Raw genomic sequence first — 23,964 nt, forward strand, 5'->3', positions numbered from 1 at the left:
TGTGAGGATTACATTTTCTTAGGTGAGGAATTTTATTAATTGATTAATTTTAGTCTACAAGTGTTACGTTTGCTATATTATATAAAGAAGAAAGATAATGGCTACTGTTTGCCAAAGAACAGCTATTTCTGAGATCCGCTATTGTCTGATATGTTGCGTTGTTTTCATACTGCTAAGTTCTCTCTTGCGTAATAATTAGGAACTTCACTCATGCGTACGCATACATAAATACAATTTTCACTTATACGTATGTATACATGAAAAAATCATGGTTGCGTATTATTATATAAATAAAATCCTCATTGTTATGTTCGTATACATAAATACAAATTTCACTAAAACGTAGGTATTCCGAAATACAAAATTTATTGCCAAAAGGAAAGTATTAGTAAAGCATTTAGGAAAACTATATTATTCGGTAGCAGACAGTACTTGAATTCACCACAAGAATCATAATTCATTTACAACAAGGAATGAAAGAGGAAGTGAGATATGCAGATGTCAGCAAGGAGATAAAATGAAAATGAAAGTGATGAATATTTCTTGGCCGTCTGCCGAGAATATCTAGCTGTTTTAGCCTTGGGAATCAGGAGGGTATAAGAATTTATATTGAAAGATATTTCAGGATTTATGAAAACTTATCAAATTCTCTGGCAATAGCATTTTTATCAGTAACTTTAGTGGACTTTAGTTGATAATTGGTTTTTTGAAGCATTAGCAATTTCAATAAATAAATGGTACCTATAAAACGGTAATATATAATACTTGAATAACATCAGTATGCAATTTCACGAATATTTGTGCGAGGAACTAAAAAAAACTCTGCTTATTCCTTTTCCCTTTATCGACAGAGTCTATGAATGACTAAAGTGACAGAAGCCGTAAAATCTGGAGAAAAATGACAAAAAAAAAAAATTGTAAATTCAAAGTCGACACTTTTTTTTTTTCTCTTATTCATACGCAATCACCATCTTAGTCTTGCCAAGGATCTGCCACATAAAGAACACGAGAGCCTGATAAACTAATGCCAGAGTCTATTTCTTGCGACAGATTGCGTAAGAGAACTCGTGTACTGAATAACTAAGAAAGAAAACTAAAAGAAAAAAAAAGAAGAAGATTGGACCAATGTTACGTAATATATGACGCGAGAAAGGTTAGCAAATAAACTCTCTCTCTCTCTCTCTCTCTCTCTCTCTCTCTCTCTCTCTCTCTCTCTCTCTCTCTCTCTCTCTCTCTCTCTCATGCGCACACAAATATGAGTCAACGAGTCATAATTGGTTATAATAAATTTACGCTAAATTTTGGATTAAGAGAAGCATCAGTAAATCATCAACAATTTTGTCTACTGTCTACGCTGTTTACCACGGATGCCAGATTACTCCAGCGTTATTCAATTCAAGATTACCACCTATGCAGGCCTAAGACATCCATACGCAACCATAATACATTAAATATGTGTGTGTGTGTATGTATGTGTGTTTATGAGAGTCCTCACACTGATCCATAAATGATTAAGGTGGGTACGCCGTCAATAGTTACGTAGCGTGATAATGTATATGGCCCTGAGCTGAAATAAAGCATATTATTATTATTATTATAAACAGTTCACAGCTTTCTGCGTGCAAACAATCTCCGTAACACGCAACAGAATTGCCTTACCACCAAAAGGCAGCACCGGTCTTCTCTCAGGACCGAGCAGCAGCCCAGAAAAGCGGCGAAGAAGACGATGAGACCCGACATCAGGAGAATGTAGGATGTCGCGGCGTAGGTGCTCGTCGTCAGGAGGGAGATGTAGTGGTGTTTCTCGGTGATTGTCCATATGGCCACCCCGAGCACTGCTATGCCACCCAGCTGTGAAAGAATGAGATTAATTTGAGTTTCAGCTGTTAAATGAAGTATTGCTTCTGCTTACTGAGCGTTGAGACACTGTAACGGCAGGGCAAACTGAATTAATTCAATTTCCTGCCTTTGCTAATTAAACCTAGGTGTAAGAGAATGAGGTTATTTGAGTTTCATCTGTTGAGCGATGTATTGCTTCTGCTAGTGCACGTTTAGGTATTGTAACGGCAGGGAAAATAACGAATGACTTAATTTTCGTGCAAATACTAATAAGTTTCTCAATGTTATGCGAAGGATTGTGCCATGTGGAAAGAAGAATATGCAATGTGTCAAGAAAAGTATTTCACCTAACCAGTGTAAGAAAAAAAAAACGGCCAAAACCTTATAATAAATATAAGACAGCCAAACTCATTTCGATTAAACAAAATATCTCTTAAAAGGAGCCTCTTTGACTCAGAGAGGCAGGAGAAACTGAAACTGTGAGGAATTATTATTATTATTATTATTATTATTATTATTATTATTATTATTATTATTATTATTATTATTATTATTATTATTATTATAATTCTGCGCGTAGGAGAAACTGAAACTAAGGAATAAATTTCGACATTTTTCACCTATATAATTGTCACGACATTATCCAAGAAAGGAGTACATTAAAGAAACAATGATACAGTGATCATATTCCAATGAGTTTTTCGAGCCATGAGACGATAATACTGTCATCAATTGATTATCTATGATCTTCAGACTACAGTACAGTAATATCTCGAGGCAAGAGCTGGTATTCCAGTGAATTTATCTATTCTTAAGAATAATACACAGATTTGTCAAGCAACCGGACCATATTTCATTGCAGTGATTATTTGAAGTATGAGGTCCCTTTTCAGTAATATTTTCGATCCCTGGAACCATAATACGGTGGTTGGAGGGAAGTGATCTTGTTCCAGTGGTTTTCCTAAGCCCCGGGGATACAATACAGTGACTTTCTCGCTTTTTAAGACATGGAAACCAAATTCCAATGATTTCTTAGGATTTTATAGCATATGAACCGTAATTCCAGTTGTTTTCACAAGCCCATGGGACAAAATAAAATGGTTTACTTTATTATGGATGGCAAATGATACCATTATTCCAATTATTTTCTTGATGTTTTAGTGACTTTCTTTCGCCTTGATGCCACGAAACAAATATAAAAATAAAAAACCCACGGTCAGTCCCTATTTCAGTATTTTTTTTCACTCGAGAGAACCGAATAGATACTTCTCGAGGGAAAAGACCCTAATCTAGAGTTTCTCAGGACCTATTGGACCACTATAAAGCCATTTGACGAGGCAACATAATGTACTCCGAAGATTTCCTTGCGCCATAAAACCTCACAAAATCGACTTTACGAGGCAACAAACTATATTTCAATTATTTCCTCCTGGCATGAGACGGCAATACAGAAAATTTCTTTTGGAGCGTAATCACAGTAAAATGGGCATCACAGACTGATAAAGATATATTTACTTGAAAAGATCGCCTTGATAAAAAATATATTTACTTTTGTTATGAAATCATTAAATGCAAGTTTTAGAAAGGATTGTCTTGATCAAACACATATTTGCTTTTATTATGAAGGCTGCCTTTATCAGTTTTAGATCAAATGATCTCCTTGATCATTTTCGAACATTTGTGAGGTACAAATCGATATGTATAGCTAAGCGACTGTTGCGTATTGCCATTATTACCATAATGTCATTTAGATTAATCTGGAAGCCTATCCAAGAAAACACCCTTATTTGTGAGCTATGTTAATGTTTGCGGCACCAGGAAATAAGAATAATGGTATATAACACGACTAGATCATTAAACTTGACTATGAATGGGAATTAAGTTGTTTTATAGTAGACATAGCAGCGATAGAAGGTTCCCTAAAAAGACATGTAATGCCATGAATCCCCCTTTCCTGCTCTTAATAGCACTCAAAGGATTAGCAAACTTAGCGAATTCTTCCATTAACCTTAGGAGCCGCCCTTTCAAGATTACGTCAGCACACAGGATATGACGTTGAGGAGGAGCTCCACGGGTAGAGTGAGAGAGAAAGAGAGAGAGAGGAGATGAGATCATCGCTTTCATCTCTCTGAGACGAGTTTCCCCCTTACACAGTCAGTGTTTGTTTCCTGCGCAGATGCCGTTTTGTTTTGTTTTTCCTGGGCAGATACTCTTGATTGTCTCCTGCGCAGATATCGTTTGTTTGTTTCTTATGCACTCTTGTTTGTTTCTTGCGCAATAGTCTAGTTTGTTTCCCTCACATATTGTGTTTGTTTCTTTCCAACGCACCCTTGTTTGTTTCCTGCGCAAATACTCTTTGACTCATGCGCAGATAGCCTATAAAAAAAGTTTCCTGCCGGTATATTGATTGTTTGTTTCCAGCGCATTATTGTTTGTTTTCCTCGCAGATACTCTGTTTCCTGCCCGATACATTTTGCTTGTTTCCTGTGCAGATATTCCTTATCTTCTGACCGAGTTTTTTCTTTCCTATCCTGCGCAGATACTTTTAGTATCACATTACTTTTAGTATCGTATCTTTTCATAAAGTTCATGAAACATCTGAAAACTGAAGGAATGGTTTATCCGATTTGCAAGTGATTACCCACGAATAGCATTCTCTCTCTCTCTCTCACATAAAACATTATGTGTTATGACAACCTACATTTTTTCCCACGGGTCAAGTCTCTTTAGCAAAAACATGTAATATAATTCTAAGTAAATTTCTTAAGTAGATCTTAAAAGAAAGTGTCATTCAGACTTCTAAGAGTGTAACACTGTAATCATTCGGGGAATCGAGTCTTATTCATTCTGATTTCAGAAAAACAAAGGAAAGATAAAATGTCAAATGAAAATGGGACAGACAAATAGCGTTGATATCGAGGTTACTTATGACTAACGCTGTAATGTCGTAATGAGTACAAATTAACAGTGGAAGGCTAGTGGCCAGTGCGACCCCCTAGTATTTCTACTGTTCAACTTCTACTACAGAACTGTGACTACAGCTGCTTTTATTATTATTATTATTATTATTATTATTATTATTATTATGTAGAGTCCCTCTCTTAAGCAAGTCCTGTTGAATGGGATGGCTGCATCAATTGAGTTAATTTTATTCAGTCTCAATATGAAATTAACTCAAATGAAGCAGCCATCCGAAATAGCGAGACTAATTATTATTATTATTATCATTATCATTATCATTATTATTATAAAATCCTCATAGCAGCACGAGTATTCAAATGGAGAAACAAATCCACAGTTATGTAAATGTACATATATTTAAATTTAAAACTTTAATGATAGCTTTCGGGAATCTGTTCGGTCCCTTGTCAATCGATTGATGAAGGGAACCGAACAGATTCCCGAAAGCTATCCTTAAAGTTTTAAATTTAGATATATGTACATTTGCATAACTGAGGATTTGTTTCTCCATTATTATTATTATTATTATTATTATTATTATTATTATTATTATTATTTTATTATTATTATTATTATTATTATTGTTGTTGTTGTTGTTGTTGTTGTTGTTGTTATGTGTTCATATTCAGTGCAGCAAGTTAAAAGGCAATTAACTTTCTAAATCAGTCAAATCTGTACTAGTATAAACACAACCAGTGGAATGGAAGTAAGATAAATATATAACGACATGAAAGAATATGAAAAAAAGTAAATGCCCACATTTATAAACGTCTCCCTAAAAAGAAACTAAAAGCCGTATTAGAGCCTCTCCTCTGCTTAAGAGCATCGATAATCATAACACGAACAGAAAGATTCTGTAGGTTCTCAGAGTAGCGAATGAAAGAATCCTTGTGTAGGACACTGGGACATTGTGACACCTCAACAGATTAAGGATGCTGATAGACTGTGCCAAAATACAATTAGCGCAACAGGCAATAAAGACGATATCAGAAGATCTCTTTTTAAAATAGACAAGCAGAAAAGGAATCTCTGTATGACAATCTCTACCATAACCACAGTTTTAGGTAATTTGCTTCCTGTGAGTTTCGAAATTCCTCCTGCTAAAACTTAATGAACATACAAGCTAGGTTGGAAAGGACGCATATAAAGGATGCATAAGAATTGGAAAAAGAATAAGAATTTTTACCACCGACCTTATAGTCAATACATAAAGCCAAACCTTATGATACTGTTTAGAACTCTCAACTAGATGGTTTCTCTCTAGTTGCACGCGACTATAAGGAAGCCCTTCCGTCATCCAATGCCTTAAATACAGTAATAAATTACTAAGAGATCAATCGTGATGGGAGCTGTCAGAATCGTCTACCAGGTTTGATATTCACAAAGTTCATTATGGGCAACAGTAAGAGGACTCTCGGTTTTTTCAGTGGTCACTGGATAGTTTAGATCTGACGCGACAGTGTGTATTGGATACGGAAATTCAACTGGTGAATTCTGGTAGATATCTGTGGTTCTTCATCGTATCTAATAAGACTTAGGCACCAAAGACATACTCGTAATGGTAACACGGTTTCTTTGTGATATTATGTGTGCATACCTACAACAGATAACACTTAACAGCTGGATGCCTTGCATTGACTGGAATATCAGAAACAGAGCCTACTAAGTAACCGGTTGTGTATTGACATTCCATGAAGGCGATGTCAGTTGGGAGTGAGTTTAGCATACAGGTACAGAATAAGACCTTGAGGAAGTCCTTTGTAGGAGGGGAAGATGTTATAGCTACATCTAACTGTCCAACAAAATTTCTATACAAAACATAAAAATACACTCCCTTGGTGCAGGTTAACATCAGCAGGATTAATCTCCGTCTAGTTTACTTCCTTATATGAATAAGCTAGTCCTGTATAGTATATCTTCTTGAGTAGGATCATGCCAGCTTATAAAGAGAAGCATAAAAACCACACATGTTTAACGAAACGTTTCATATAGGCCCATTCGAGCATCTTCGGAGAACGCCAGGGATGAATTCCCGACGCCAAAAATAGAGAAGATTGCTCACCAATCTTCCCTTCTTCCAAATATGTTTGTCGGTTTTCTTTAACGGGGAAGGATTCCTAAGTCCCGCTGGGGCACGGCGTGAAAGGATTTTCCCCCAGTGAATCTCATCCTGGGCTTTATTTGCATAGGATTTTTTAAGTCGTGGTTCTGTAGGGTATAATGTATTTGTATTAGACTGGTCGTTATTCTTCTGTCTGTTAGGGGCAATCTTCTTTTAGTGTAGGGAAATGGATAATAATAGTAAAAATAAAAGAAGGCAAGATTAGTAATAGTAGAAGTAGGCGATACATCGAACCCTTGCTAGCATGAATACTAATAAATAAAGGCAAGACATCGAACGCTTTGTTAGTATATGAATGATAAGAAGAATTGGACTACATGGAAATATTGTCAGCAAAATAAATAATGGAAAATAAACCATAACATTAAAGCTTGATTACAAAGTGAATGATGAAAATTATGCATTACACCGAACCTTGCCAGCGAAATGAATAACAGAAGTAAAGGAATACAATGCAAAGGCGACCGTCACTCGCGAGATGAATATGGTTTTTCATAACAAGTGACAGAGATTCAAGACAGAGACCCACATTATAGCATGAAACGCTTGTTACCATCACTTGGAAAAGACTGCAGCAACTCACAATTCTTCCCAGCTGGTTCCTATTTTTTATATGGGGTCGGAACTCGCAATATTCGGATTAAAAGAACAAGCCTCCGCCATAATGCCTCAAAATCTTGATGCCAGATTTGATATGGATTGCTGTGAAAATTTAAAGGGCTGTACTGCTCTCCTTAGTTAAAAGCTTGACTAAATTGAACAGTATAGTTCTATTGGCTAGAACATATTCAGAAACTCGTCGACCGTATGCTGTATCAGTTCTGAGAATTTCTTATAAAGACTTCATCAATGTAATTCTAGGATCTGTGAGCTATGAACGCGAAAGTTCATTTTAACTTGGGTGTATATAATTTATTTGTTTTATTCATAAATGGTGAGACGCAGTGATACGATAATGCAATATTCTTAAATCTGTAATGCCTTGGTATGTAATAAAAACTACTAGCATGACGTTAAATACAAGTATAATAAATAAATATGTAAAAAGGATAAGTAATATGGGTAGCTCGGGGTGTTATTATATAATTATTTTGTGTTTTGTAAAATCAGTAATCTTGATGGCTGTGATTGCTATTTCTTCTTTATCAGCCATCTGTACTCTCACATTTCGTCGCATATTTTGTTTCTATTTTATCCCTATTGCAAAATTTCTTTCCAATTTTTTCCTTACAACAACTGCTTCTTTTCCATAATTCATTCGACCATCGACCCTCTCCCGTGCCATTTCCTCCTTCCGCTGAGTCTGTCTGAATCCCATCACTTAATTCGTCGCTATTCTATACTTTGAGGCGAAAATCCGGGTCTCCTGCCTCCTGACAAGGCTCTCTTTGTGGCTTCCAAAAGGCACCACAATGACAGACGCGTTACTTTGCGCGCCAGCAGTTGCTAGCCACTGCTTTTCTTTTATTTTTATCTGCCATCAGTTAATAAAAGCAATTCATGTGTATGTATATATATATATATATATATCTTATATATATATATATATATATATATATATACATATTCATACATATATACATATATATATCCACGGCTCTTTTATTTTTATCTGGTCTTCAATGGATACGGACACACACATACACACATATATATACATACCTACAGATCCACAGACCTTAACATACCTGTGATCGTGTAGACTATATACGTAAAATAATAATAATATTATTTTTCTTTCATAGTGCGTTAAGGCCAAAAAACGAATACAGGATAATTCATAAAATTACAAGTTTATTACAAAATTCTCGAGTTCACAGCCATTGCACAAACAGCTAATAAACAAATAACTCGAAAAACAAACAACCTCGTACATTGTCAGACAGCAAACCCTTTCCTTGGCAGAGGCAATAAAAGGGCTTCAACACTTCCAATTACTGACATATGAAAAGGGGAAAAGGAAAGGAGATCCTTTTTTTTTATTTGTTGAGCGCAGGAGAAATGAACTTTTTTTTTATTGAAATAGATTAATTTTTAAATATAATTTATTATTTCAATTGCTTATAATGACTGACAGATGAAATGAAATGAAGAAAGGGGTCCTCTTTTTTTTCGTACTGAAAGAAAAATTCACTTTTGATTATAAGTTATTATGATTAACACTTCACATTTCTAGCATATGAAAAGGGATGAAGAAAAGAGCCCCTTTTTTTCTTTATTTAAATATATTAACTTTTAAATATAAATTATTATTTTTAAAATTCCAATTACTGACATATGAAAAGGGGAAAAGGAAACGGGATCCCTTTTTATTTGTTTATTTATTGCAAGAGAAATTCTCTTTAGGACAAAAATTATTGTTATCAACACTTCCAGTTACTGACATATTAAGGGAAAAGGAAAGGGGCCCGATTTTTTTGTTTACTGCAAGAGAGGTTTTTTTTAAAATAAAAATTACTACTACTACTACTACTACTACTACTACTACTACTACTACTATTGATTAAGAAAAATACTCATAGCAGTAAGAGTCTTGAAATGGTGAAACAAATCAACAGTTAAGTATGGGTATGAATATATTTGCACCCATACATAATTGTGCATTTGTTTCCCCATTATTATATATATATATATATATATATATACATATATATATATATATATTACATACATATATACATATATACATATATACATATATATATATATATATATATATATATATATATATATTACACACATATACATATACATACATACATATATATATATATATATATATATATATTATATATATATATATATATATATATATATTTTAAATCACAGTCCTCCAATTCAACTGGGTGTATTTATAGTGTGGAGTTCCGGGTTGTATCCGGCCATCTTAGGAGTCTATCAATTTTCTCACTATGTGTGCTTTTCCCAGGAGCACACTACTCTTCGGCGTGCCTCCTGGAACTTCTTCAGCATCTAGTTTTTCCAGATTCTTTTTCAGGGATCTTGGGATCGTGCCTAGTCTTCCTATGATTATGGGTACAATTTCCACTGGCACATCCCATATCCTTCTTATTTCTATTTTCAGGTCTTGATACTTCTCCATTTTTTCCCTTTCTCTCTCTCCAACTCTGGTGTCCCATGGTATTGCGACATCAGTGAGTGATACTTTCTTCTTGATTTTGTCAATCAGCGTCACGTCTGGTCTATTTGGACGTATCACCCTATCTGTTCTGATACCATAGTCCCAGTGGATCTTTGCCTGATCGTTTTCTATCACTCTTTCTGGTTGGTGCTCGTACCATTTATTACTGCAAGGTAGCTGGTGTTTCTTGCACAGGCTCCAGTGGAGGCCTTTTGCCAGTGAATCATGCCTCTTTTTGTACTGGTTCACTTGCTGTGTGGTTTAAGGTCTCGTTTTTCATTTTGCGCTTCCTGCATATGAGTGAGATGTAATTTCCATATATCATTCTTTCAACATATATGGTTCTCAGGTCCTGATCTTTTGCCTCTGCAATCATTCCTTTTGTTTCCTTCTTGAGCTCTCCCCTCTATAACCATTGCCATGTTTCATTCCGTGCATTGGTTTTCTGTGCTATTCCTCTGTTCTGTTTGTCATTCTCCTGTCTGTATATTTCTGGGTCTTTGTCTACTTTTATCAGTCCTTCTTCCCATGCACTCTTGAGCCATTCATCTTCACTGGTTTTCGGATATTGCCCCAGTGCTCTGTTCTCGATGTTGACGCAGTCCTCTGTGCTTTTAGTAGCCCTCTCCCTCCTTCCTTTCGTGTTATGTATAGTCTGTCCGTATTTGCTCTTGGGTGTAGAGCTTTTTGTATTATTATATGTTTCCTATTTTTCTGGTCTATGCTGCGGAGTTCTGCCTACGTCCATTCACTACTCCTGTGCTGTATCTGATCACTGGCACTGCCCATGTGTTTATGGCTTTTATCATATTTCCGGCGTTGAGTTTTGACTTAGTAACGCCTTAAGTCTCTGCATATGTTCTTTCCTGACCGTGTCCTTCATCTCTTGTTGTTTTATATCCTCTCCTTCCAATAATTATTCCCAGGTATTTGTACCCTGTCTCATCTATGTGTTTGATGTTATTTCCATCAGGTAGTTTTATCCCTTCAGTTCTCGTTACTTTGCCTTTTTGTATGTTGACTAAGGCGCATTTTTCTATTCCAAACTCCATCCTGATGTCCCCAGATACAATCCTTACAGTCTGGATTAGGGTATCTATTTCCTTGATGCTCTTACCATACAGCTTGATGTCGTCCATGAACATCAGATGGTTGATTCTGTTGCCTCTTTTCTTGAATTGGTACCCGGCATCCATCTTCTGTAGTACTTTGTCATGGGAATCATGACTACTACGAAGAGTAGTGGGGACAGTGAGTCGCCCTGGAAGATCCCTCTCCTGACTATAACTGAACCTTACTGCCTCATTTAAGCAAGTTATCTTGAAACATTAATAAACTACAATTTATTTTTATTATTATCACCAAGGTTGTTCATTTTCGTATGTTACACCAGACAGTATTCGCGTTGACTGAACTTTTATCAAATAATTCAGGCAATCCCATGAACTGATTTTCGTCTTTTCGTGTTTCCTGTTATCGTCTAAAACTTGTCTCAAACGACCATCATATTCTATGCAAGCTTGAGTATCAAGCCAGTGGCCTCTATGGGTTTGTTCCACATGACTATGAATGATGATAATAATAATAATAAAAAACGAACAGATTCACAAAAGCTGTCTGTAAAGATTTATTTTTAAATATATTCATTCCCATACATAATTGCGAATTGTTTCTGCATTTCAAGAGCCCAGCTACTATGAGTATAATAATAATAATAATAATAATAATAATAATAATAATAATAATAATAATAATAATAATAATAATAATAATTGTGAAGAAATCCACAATGGTGTAAATATAATATATTAAAAATATATGTATGGAAAACGAAAGCTTCAGAGAACCAGCTCGATTCTCCTTCTCGTGTCTGTAAACAGAAATAAACACAACAGCCAGTCGCAGACTTCTGATTAGCACCCGAGAGAAAATCCTGATAGGATTGTAATCTAGGTCGTTACCATGCGGAAGGTCTGGGGAAGAAGGGGCCATAAACCCAGCTTAATTGAGTCCAGGACCCACTATGGTCCTGAATGAGCCCAGGACGATCAGGAGTGTCTTTCCTCCTGATGGGGACCTCCACCCTTGGAGTACGAAGAATTGTAGCAATCGACAGGAGTTCAGGATCAATGTATGTTTACATTAAGATGCTAATGGCTGGAAGGGGTACCGAGTGTGAATCTGGCTAAATTAGGTATATTTCTTAGCGTGAGCGTGACCATAGCAGCTACAAGATTGGAAATGGTAGCTGGATGCTAATGGCACAGGCCGGAAAGGTTACCGAGTGTTTGTGCGTCAGTATAAATTAGGCATATTTCTAGCGTAAGCAGGACCAGGGTCGCTACAGAATTGTACGTAGTATCCCATTTTTTAAACTACAAACACAGGTAGGATATTCTGACCTTCTCAATTACAGGATGTCACGGCGGTCAATGAAAGAATGAATTGTGTAGCGGTTAACAATCGCACACAATTGGAAGGCAAAATGCTTTCCATTGTTGTCACTGACACCGGAGCGGAAATCGTGAACAGGAAGAGGAAAAAAAACAAACCATCCAATTGTTGATGGAAGATTAAATGGAAGCCTCGTTTTCAACAGGATCATTAATTAGCATGCCCTCCGAATAAATATACGTTCAGCTTTGCTAGATTTTTTGGTTTCAAGGTTTTTATTACAATTGCGCATAAAAAAATAGTAGTTCTCTCTCTCTCTCTCTCTCTCTCTCTCTCTCTTCTCTTCTCTCTCTCTCTCTCTCTCTCTCTCTCTCTCTATGTATGTGTGTGTGTATACACACACACACATATATATATATATGTGTATGTATGTATATATATATATATATACATACACGCATTAAGCCATAAATGTCCTTTAATATCTAATTCGCTCTACCTCGGAATTAATATATTTGCATATAGGCTATTTAACCGAAGGGGAATTTTTCAGTTGATAATAATTTCGTCGGCTCACGGGCGCGAACCCCTCGGAACCAAGAAATCGGGACGAACAGTGAAGCGCTTTAACCACACGGCTATCACTCATATATATGTATGTGTATATATACATATACATATATATATATATATATATATATATATAGAGAGAGAGAGAGAGAGAGAGGAGAGAGAGAGAGAGATGAGAGAGAGAGAGAGAGAGAGAGAGAGTAGAAAGGGCATCTTGTATATGCAAGCATCAGACAAAATGTGGAAACTCCTCCCTACGTATGACCAGTTCTACAATACAAATGGAGACATGGAGAACAACAAAAGTCCTTTCTCTCGCTACTACAGAAAACCTAAACACCTATAAATACACACAAACTCTCACACACACAAAGTTATATATGATCCGAAGCTGACTTCGCAAAACGATCAGCAAGCGGTAAAATAATGACGAATATGAACACTGCTAGTGACACGTCATGCTGATGATGCTCTAGAGAAAAAAAATAACTAAGTAAATAAATAAAAAGAAAAGACATGACCATCCTCAAGGTAACGTGGGACGTACCGTCCGTGACCTTTCTCGGACCTTTGCATCTCTTCCCCCAACGGAGTAATTCCCAGAGGCCGCAGTGGGTGAATTACTTGGAATTTACCCCCTACACATACACAGTATGACGAACAACCTCATCCACACTTGAATAGGTATGCGCTCATACACACACACACACACCTACACGTATACATTTTTACATGTGCTGCATAAGTAATGCTGACACACGCGCACACACACCTACACTAACACTTAACACTTTTTTCATGCACTGCATATGTAACACTGATACACACTTACACATAACCCCAATCATATTCACACTCATACACTTACACTTTCTGACATGCACCGAATAGGTAGCATGACACTCAGACAAAAGTACACATACATAAACCTACGCGTACACTTTTTTACATGTCCTGGAATGTGTTTACCGGGAATCGAAGGGTGGGGAGGCTGCTGCAGGAAATTCCAAGCAACGCTTTGAGATGACTGGTAAACAAGGGAGAGAGAGAGAGAGAGAGAGAGAGAATTCATGGCTGTTATCGCTGTAAAGTGGAGGAATTACTGTTAGAAAATCATCTCATATTCGTCTTTTATTTATGTTTTTAAAGGTTTACAAATTGTTGATCAAATTACAGTATTTCTTAATTTTTTTGGCTCAATGGGTGGAGCATATATTACATAAATTACACAAAATAAACTAACAAATGAACCCATATGTCTTATATGTCTAAGAATAAAAAGATAGAGATTAACTATGGCCTACACACTGGATACGAAGTTTTCCTGGAGAGGCCTTGTTCATATAAGCTAGAGGTTGCTGAATTTAAGACTAGAATGTGCTGAAAATAGTCGTGTTTCATATAAGCACCACAACTTTTAAAAATGATCCCTGAAACAATGGCTCCATTGTTACCTTGTTTTGCCAGCTTGTCTTCGCGTCTTTCTGCCTGACAAATATGTGGCTTAGAACTTTCCCAATGGATTTGAAAGGAATTAAATGCAGATAACTTTCTCTAATGGATTAGTGGAGAAAGTACTTAACGTAACAATTTTTTATTAGCTTCAAGATCAAAATTTGGTGTTACGATAGACTTAATATTTTGTGTAACCCACTGAATTCTGGTAAACTTTTTTGGTGGCTGCCTGATCTGTTGTGCCTTGCGGGGAGTCTGATACGGTTCAGTGTGCCTATAATAGTGCTTATAAGGATAGAAATGTGTTGCGGCAGTCGTTTGTATGAGGCACACACACACATGCACACACATGTATATAATATTGCATTGCATGACTTTTAATTAAAAGTCAAGAGAAAATAAAGCCAGCGTAATTATTACTTAACCGCTGAATCTAGATGAGCATTACTGAAAATTAAAATGTTAAAACCTTGACAAAATCACTCATTTAATGGACGCGCGTTTCTCAAATCTCCTGAACATTCTGTTCCAATATCCATTTTTCCCTTTCTTTCACTAGTCTCAAAAATCGTATTGCCTTTTCACCAACCGTCGTCATCCATTCTCGTCACGTTGTTGATCCAATCACCCGAAATACTTTTTTTCAACCTTACTGGACTTTTTTGCATCCAGTACACAAATACAAAACCGGTTTCATACAATGACTGAAAAATCATTGGAATGCAGCGTGTTCGGACCAGAAGATCTTTATGGTAGAATTCCTGATTCCAAGTTCTGTTCATTTCTGCATTTACAGAGAACCTCACCAGCTAATTTTTGTCTTTTTATCAGCATTCAGCACTTCACTTCCTTAAGGTTTAGGTGGTTTAACAACTATTTTGTACATCCAAACTTAGGATCTTCCGGAGGCAGTGACCCCAAGGGTTTTCAGGGGCTGTTATCTAGGTCTAATATTTTTTGGGGTCATTAAGTTTATGATATTGATTTTTTTTTTTTTTTACCGTTATCCCCAACGGGCTTGTACTAAACACGCCGCAAAGGTGGATGCATACAAGGTTACAACGCGGCTGGGGGTGGTTCACTATCTAGAATTGATTCCAAACTTATTTTCTCCTTTTAAGAAATTAATGTTTATCTATTTATTTTTTTTTTTCACAGTCCCCTCTTCATTCCTAAATCTGCTATCCAATGATGCAGTTCTCTCAACAAAACGTCTTCCTAAATAGCCAAAAGAGTCAAGCCTAGTATTTGCAAACACCAACCGATTCACCCTCTGACAAGCATCAAACCCCATGTTAAGCCCTTCATCATCGTCAGTACACTGCTCTTTCCCCAGCAACGCATCAGGTATCTCTCTACCTCTCTTCGTTTAAACCAGTCCATAAACCATCTTCAAGTATACTGAATAAGCTTAAGCTTTCATACTTCTTAAAATCTATTGTGCATTATCTTTTGGCTTATAGAAAGAGTCAATTATTCCTTATATCCTTTCCCGAATCAAGAAGTACCTTACACATCCTGGCTGGGTAATCAGAACGCACTGTCACGCTGAAATATGTAATCTTCCTGTTATATATATAATATATATACTATAGTATTTATGCATATATGTATATAGTAGTCAATACAGTGGTATAGGAATAAATCGAACATTAACTACACACATACAGGGATGTTAAGATATCTGGCGGCTCGAAAACTATCTAAGCAATCATTGGTCTTCGAGTCAGGCCTCTATGAGAGCCCTGTAGAATATCTGACTTCTGTAGCATCCTAACGATCCTCCAACATTGGATAAGATCAAATATTTTGGAAACTTTATATAAGATAGCGAATGTAGCATAAACACTACCAAATGCTATCATCAAACTGCGCGAGGATTCTGCCAAATTAGATCAGAAATTAAGTGCGAAGAATTTCTTCGGTAATTTATGCATCTTGAAAACAGCAAGGCGTATACCACCCATGCAACGTAAAAACACCATACAAACAAACCACCCATGCAAAAGGACACACACGCACGTACGATATTATATATATATATATATATATATATATAATATATATATATTATATATATATATATATATATATTATATAATAGCTGTGTGTGTATGAGAACGTTCGTACTCCCCAGTTGCAGATGCACGTAGAGTTGCATAACTTAATCTCCTCCATACCTTATAATGCTTCTAACACTGTACTTAACGATATAATACCGATCGGAGTACGGTAGACGACAACAGCATGGAAAATAAAAATGAAATAGAAATAAAAAACAAAGGGAAGAAGGTAAAAACAAGAGTCACTAATATAAAAACATATCTAAAAAGATCAGCAGGACTAAATCTCATGGTAGCGCGTCGGTTGATGAACCGAAAGGTATTTGAGGAAGTGCTAATTAAGTCATAATAAATCTCACCCTACCATCTGTGCAAATAGTTTCACGCAAGTAGCTTCGAAGAGAGAGAGAGAGAGAGAGAGAGAGAGAGAGAGAGAGAGAATTTCCCAAACAATTTGGTGCCATATTTCAGTACCTCTCTCTCTCTCTCTCTCTCTCTCTCTCTCATACACATATATATATATATATATATATATATATATATATATATATATATATATATCTATATATATAGTATTGTCGTTGCTCTTGGAGCGGGGAGCGGGGAGGGAAGCGGGAAAACTTATCCTACGAGAGAGAGAGAGAGAGACCTTACAGACCTTACAGACCTTACAGTTCGTTCGGGGTTGCCCCAGGTCCCTCAGTGTGAGGCGCCTCTAATGTCTACCAGAGAGTTGCTAGTACATCTTCCGGTATGATTTTGCATCTTCCAATCTTGGATGGTCTGGGATGCAGTTTAGATATTTGTCGAGCTTATTCTTAAACACATCTACGTTCACTCCTGATATATTCCTCAGATGAGCTGGCACGCATTGAATAGACGCTGCCATTATCGATGCTGGTGCGTAGTGGATTAATGTTCTGTGTGCTTTCCTTATTTTTCATGGTATAGTTTTGGGCACTATTAATCTACCTCTGCTTGCTCTTTCTGATATTTTTAGTTCCATGATATTTTCTGTTATTCCTTCTATCTGTTTCCATGCCTGAATTATCATGTAGCGTTCTCTTCTCCTTTCTAGACTATATAATTTAAGGATTGTAGTCTTTCCCAGTAGTCTAGGTCCTTAACTTCTTCTATTCTAGCTGTCAAGGACCTTTGTACACTCTCTATTTGTGCAATATCCTTTTGATAGTGTGGGTACCATATCATATTGCAATATTCAAGTGGACTACGAACATATGTTTTTATAAAGCATAATCATGTGTTCAGCTTTTCTTGTTTTGAAGTGCCGTAACAACATTCCCATTTTTGCTTTACATTTTGCCAACAGAATGGCTATTTGATCATTGCATAACATGTTCCTATTCATCATCACACCAAGGTCTTTAACTGCTTCCTTATTTGTGATTGTCTCATTATTAGGTCCCCTATATGCATATAGCTTTCCTTCTCTGTCTCCATAATTTATTGATTCAAATTTATCAGAGTTAAATACCATCCTATTTACCTCTGCCCAATCATATACTTTGTTAAGGTCTCTTTGTAGAGCGTTCCTATCTTCATCACAAGTAATTTCTCTACTTATTCTTGTGTCATCAGCGAAACTACTCACTACCGAATCCTTAACATTACTGTCTATGTCTTCAATATAATAACAAACAATATTGCAGCTAGCACCGTACCTTGTGGCACACCGGATATTACCTTGGTTTCATCGATTTCTCATCGTTTGCAATAACTATCTGTTTTCTGTTGTGTAAAAATTCTTTTAACCATCTTCCTACTTTATCTACGATATTGTGTTTTCTAATTTTCTTTGCTAATATATTATGGTCTACTTTGTCAAAAGCTTTTGCAAAGTCTAGATAAACCACATCTGTTTCATTTCCGCTTTTCATATTTTTGAATATGTTCTCCACGGTGGACTAACAGTGGGGTTTGTGTACTTTTTCTGGTACGAAACCGTGTTGTCCTATATTAAACAAATTATGTTTTTTATTTTTTTTAAATGTTTTCATAATATTTTTCTTCATTACCCTTTCATACACTTTCATAATATGTGATGTTAGACTCACAGGCCTATAATTACTTGCCTCTAGTCTTGATCCACTTTTGAAAAGTAGGGGTGGTTGCATATATGCTCAATTTTGTGGCTCATCATAAAAATCTTTGCCTGTATCTACACTTTGTCTTAATAATATTGCAAGTGGCTTTGCGATAGAATGAACTACTTTCTTTAACAAAATAGCAGGGACTCCATCCGGCCCCTGCAGCAGCTCCATTTTTAATTTCATTAATTGCCTGCACAATATCAGCTTCATTAATTTCTATGTCAGCTAAATATTCACTATTTTCGTCCCTTACTTCTATATCATTACTTCATTATCTATTCTAGGGTGAATTCTCTCTATATATCGTTCTGCCAGTATGTTGCAAATTTCCTTTTTTTTCATTCGTTAATCTCCCTTCAATTCTCAGAGGGCCTATTTCTATTCTTCTTTTATTCATCTTCTTTCGCATATGAGTATAATAGTTTGGGGTTTTTGCTTGATATTTAATAGGGTTTTGTTCTTCCAAGTCCCGTTTTTCATTTTCTTTTGATTGTATAAATAATCTTTTCTTCTGCATTTTCTATCTTACAATTTTAGTTCTATAACTTTCCATGCATTTTTTTTCTTTTGCAAGACCTTTTTTCCACTTTCTGATTTTCTGGAACAAGATCCTTCTGTCTCTTGGTATGCATGAATGATGTTTACTTTTCTTCTTCGGTATATATTTATCCACTATTTTCTCCAATATTTTATATAATATCTCCGTATTTACCCTTATGTCATCACTTACGAAAATGTTATCCCAATCTTTGTTTAATTCTTCATTAATTTCTGACCATTTTATATTTTTACTGTAGAAGTTGTATTTTCCATATCCTTCCCACTTTTTCATTTCTTGCTTATCTCTATTTTCACTTGCTTTGGAATTGAACTGTTAATTCTATGACATTATGATCTGAAATACTCGCATTATAAACTATTATTTCTTTAACATAATTCATCTTGTTCACAAATACTAGGTCTTAAAGTAATTTTCCTTTCCTTCGGTTGGCAGGTGATTTATTTGTTGAAGTTTGTATTCTAGTAGCATATCTAATAGCTTTTCAAATTGCCTCTTATCTTCTGCACTACTATTACTCTCTTTTTTATATGTATAAGTACAACCACAGTCTCCTATTCGTTTCTTTCCATTCTACGAAAGGGAAAGTTTGAAGTCACCAGATAGGAGAATAGTCCAGTCCTTGTGATTTCTACATATATCATCCAATTTTTTCAATTATTAAGTCAAACTCTTTAGTATTTAGGAGAGGTCTATATATTACTAGTTCATCAATTTTTCAGATTCAAATTCTACCGCTATTAGTTCACATTGCTGAGTTACTATATTTCTCATATATTTTTCCTTGTTTTTTCTGTCTTTCCCATATTGCGGTTTCCCCCTTGATTCCTATTTTTTCTATCTGATCTATAAGTTTGGAACCCTTTTATTTGATCATCATTCCCAGTCTCTTGGAATACCAGGTTTCACTTTATATTTTCATTATATCTATTTTCTTTTCATTTTTGGGTTAGTTCTTCTAAGTACTCTATTTTTCTTTTTGAGTTACTAGTAACTAAACCCTGCGCATTCATCACTATGATGGTTTGCGTGTTTCTCCTTCATTTAATATTGGTAGTAATAAGGATTTTCCCATGTCTCTTTCCTGTTCTGGTATGTTGTTCTTTTTTCATTTCCAGAAATTCTGACATTAAAAAATCCAACTTTTTCCATAATATTTTGATCTTCCTTCATCATAATTATTCATTTTGTGTCTGAATCTGCAATTTTCCCTTCTCCGTCCGTTTCTGCAATATCCTCTTGCATAATAAATACAGTTATTATCTCTTGAGTAGAATTTCGGAGCTGATGCTTTGAAATTTTTTTTTTTTGCTGACACCTCTGCATATCTCATTGGTGGTTTGCTTTTCTCTTTTACCTGATATTCTTGATTTCTCTCTTATTTGTTTCTTTCTTATTTTGGATTTTATTACTTGGTTGGTTATTTATTTGATTATGATTCATGGCTACAGGGTGCATATATTTGCATTTTTCGTCGAACTTACATCCTTTTCCTTCTTTTAGGTTTTTACATATTTTTGGATGCAGATCTCTGCAATAATCATCATAGCCATCTAAGTATGACACATTTACCATATATTTCATAGTTTTGACATACCTTAGGATGTTTGTAGTAACATCTTTCTCCAAATCTGCAATTCCCTCTTTTCAAAAGGTTGCAGATTTTGTCTTTCTTGTCTATTTTTCCTCTTTCCCGTCATTGTGTAGATCAGGGTAGAGCCTCTTCGGGATTGCTTTTTCTGTTGTCATATCGTAATTTATTTCTTCGTAGGTATGCTGCTTTATTGCCTCATATGTAGTATCAATGAGTATCTCTGCATCACCATACTTTTATTATTGTTCTTTGTTTTCCCTTAATTCTTTTTTTTCTGTTCATTTACATTTTTGCGGTTACTTCTTCTTCCGTTTTCCCTCTTCTTCTTTTTCTTTTTCTTCTTCTCTTTCTCTTCTTCCTTCATCCTCTATTTGTCATTCAATCTTGATTTAATAACATTGTCTATCCATGATAGACAGTTGAACAAAAAATTCTTGTATCTTTTCTCAAATCTTGCATTACCTCAGCACACTGTGGATTGGTGGGTCGGAATGTTGCATGCAGCACATTTTCTGATTAGGTTTTGTGTGATTGACTATGCTATACCAAACCTTACACAGTTTGCATGCTTTTGGCATTCTTTTCCTAATGCATTCAATTAGGATATTCACAAGATTCACCTTATTCATTTTCTTTGTCGGAATATGTTGGTTTATGTATATTTTCTTTATGAGTCTCTTGACCACTTGGATTTTATTTTGGAACTTCTTCAATTATTTTCAAGATGTTTTCATTAGATTTGTTCCAGTTTGAAGGATTATATCCTTCTAATATATCTATGAATGCTTTTGTATCTTTTTGGTTAGGACTGTTGCTGATTTCATAGATGAGAAATGCCAGTTCCCTTCCTGCTACCTCATTGTATTGCGAATCCGCCAAGCAAGCTAAATTACGCCACCTCTTCCCGCAGTGTTGGGAAACTTTACTGCCATCTTAGTTCTGATTTCAGTAGTTACACTTGATTTAAACTAACATTAGAAGACGCTTTATCCTACTATTTTCACACTAATCTTATCACCGATAGTTCACGAACACTTCTAGATATTTCTCAAATTCTAGTCGTATGTTAAACTTGTGATATCTGTTTGATTTAATCTGACTTCACGCGGGTACGTCTCACCAAGCAAGATGAGAGAGAGAGAGAGGAGAGAGAGAGAGAGAGAGAGAGAGAGAGGAGAGAGAGAGAGCGAGAGCTAGTGATTTTCATTGACCTTCTGGTCATGTTTTAATTACCTGAATTAGCATTGAGTGAAATGTACAATCCAACACGAGTGTCGCGTCGCCGCTTCGTAACATCGATATGGACGATAGGAACCATTACTTATTTTAGTACTCTAATATAAAGAACCACTACTAAATAGTGCCCGACCTAGCAGGTACTTTATACCCCAGGTGCGTTTCTCGGGATACCTTAGGTGAAGCATCAATAAATAAGAAGTCCCACTGCTTATGCATAACGCATACCTCCGTCCCGTAACGAGGAGTTTTTAGGGGTTGGGGGAAGGGGTGGGGAGGACCTACATGAGAATGATAGGTTTAGGGCAGGTGGTTTTTGTCAATTACATACAGCACACCTGGTTATTATTATGCACAGTGGATTCTTTTGGCAGGGACGCTCGTTCGTAGAGTGGTGCAAAAATTGTTGGGTTTTTAGATGGCGAATAAGCCGAATTTATTACTAAAGATATCTGTTTATCTATCTGTGTATATCTATCTATCTACTATATATATATATATATATATATATATATATATATAATATATATATTATTATATATTATATATATACTATATATAATATATATATATATATATATTATATATATATATATATATATATATTTAGACGCAATTAGCTATTACATATATTGAAAAATTGTATTAATTTGAAAATGTATTAATTCCGAGGTAGAGTGAATTAGATATTAAAGGATATTTGTAGCTTAATGCTTATATATGAATCACGGTGATGTGATACACACACACAAACATATATATATATATATATATATATATATATATATATATATATATATATATTATATATATATATATATACACATGTTTGATTTTAAATCGCGAAGAAAATAAAAAAACGTGACGATTATACGAACAAAGTTACATCCACGAAGGAAAATTGAAACATTAGAGATGACAAGTACTTTCGGCTTATTACCAAGACATGTTCACAGCAACTGAAGATAAACAGAAGCAAGGGCCTATCTATATAATTGGTGGGTACAAGTCAGAGAGGAATACAAAAATTTTGGGAGGTCACGGAACGGTCAACAGATTAAAATCGTAATGTCACGGAACGGTCAACAGATTAAAATCGTAATCTACTTATTGGTAATCCTCTTTATTCTATCTGTCAATTCCTTCTGGAACATATGTTTTATGACCGGGCCAAAAGAAAGTAATCCTTGACTTACATTAAAGTTATTCGCCCAAGTTAACTGTATCAAAAGAGATTTTAAAAGTTCCTTGAAATAGTTCCATTACAACGTGACACTATTTGGCTTTGCGTCCAATGTATTCTGTGGGACTTTTCACTTAAATGTAAAAATAAAGCATTATTTGTCTCACCTGTACTTACTGATTAAACAACACAAATACTCAGTAAAAACAGGCCAGACAAATGACGCTCTATTTTCACATTTAAGTGAAAAGACCCACAGAATACATTGGACGCAAAGCGAAATATTGTCACGTTGTAACGAAACTATTTCAAGGAACTTGTTAGAATTGGTTTTGATTCAGTAAACTTGGGTGAATAACTTTAATGTAAGTCAAGGATTATTTTCTTTTGGCCCGGTTATAAAACATGTGTTCCAAAAGGAATTGAAAGATTGACTAAAGAGGATTACCAATAAGTAGATTTAATTTTAATCTGTCGACCGTTCCGTGACCTTGCTTCTGTGTATCGTTAGTTGCTGTGACCACGTCTTGGTAATGTGACGAAAATTCTTAGCAACTCCAGTGTTTCAATCTTCCTTCGTGGCTGTAACTTTGTTCACATATATATACATTTACACTATACTATATATATAAAACAGAATATCTTGGAAGAAGACCCTCTTCGAGGCAAACTTCTTTGGGAAGAGTGATACTCTTTGACGTTGAGCTTATGATGCTTCTTGTCAACTTGGTGTGT

The 23,964-nt window shown here is 35.5% G+C and overlaps 1 protein-coding gene and 1 long non-coding RNA gene across 2 annotated transcripts in view; one reads left to right on the forward strand and one right to left on the reverse strand.

The window, feature by feature from the left end:
• The window catches only part of LOC135210153 (uncharacterized), a 223,128-nt gene that overhangs the window by 183,983 nt on the left and 15,181 nt on the right, over window positions 1-23,964 (forward strand). The window lies entirely within an intron of this gene.
• The window catches only part of LOC135210152 (CD151 antigen-like), a 105,147-nt gene that overhangs the window by 9,285 nt on the left and 71,898 nt on the right, over window positions 1-23,964 (reverse strand). Inside the window, exon 3 of the mRNA XM_064242977.1 lies at window positions 1,660-1,851. Within this exon, the coding sequence (XP_064099047.1) occupies window positions 1,660-1,851 (192 nt within the window). The remainder of the gene's footprint in view (window positions 1-1,659; window positions 1,852-23,964) is intronic.

This window comes from Macrobrachium nipponense, chromosome 39 (genome assembly GCF_015104395.2).
Source record: "Macrobrachium nipponense isolate FS-2020 chromosome 39, ASM1510439v2, whole genome shotgun sequence".
In the NCBI taxonomy this organism is placed as follows: Eukaryota; Metazoa; Arthropoda; class Malacostraca; order Decapoda; family Palaemonidae; genus Macrobrachium; species Macrobrachium nipponense.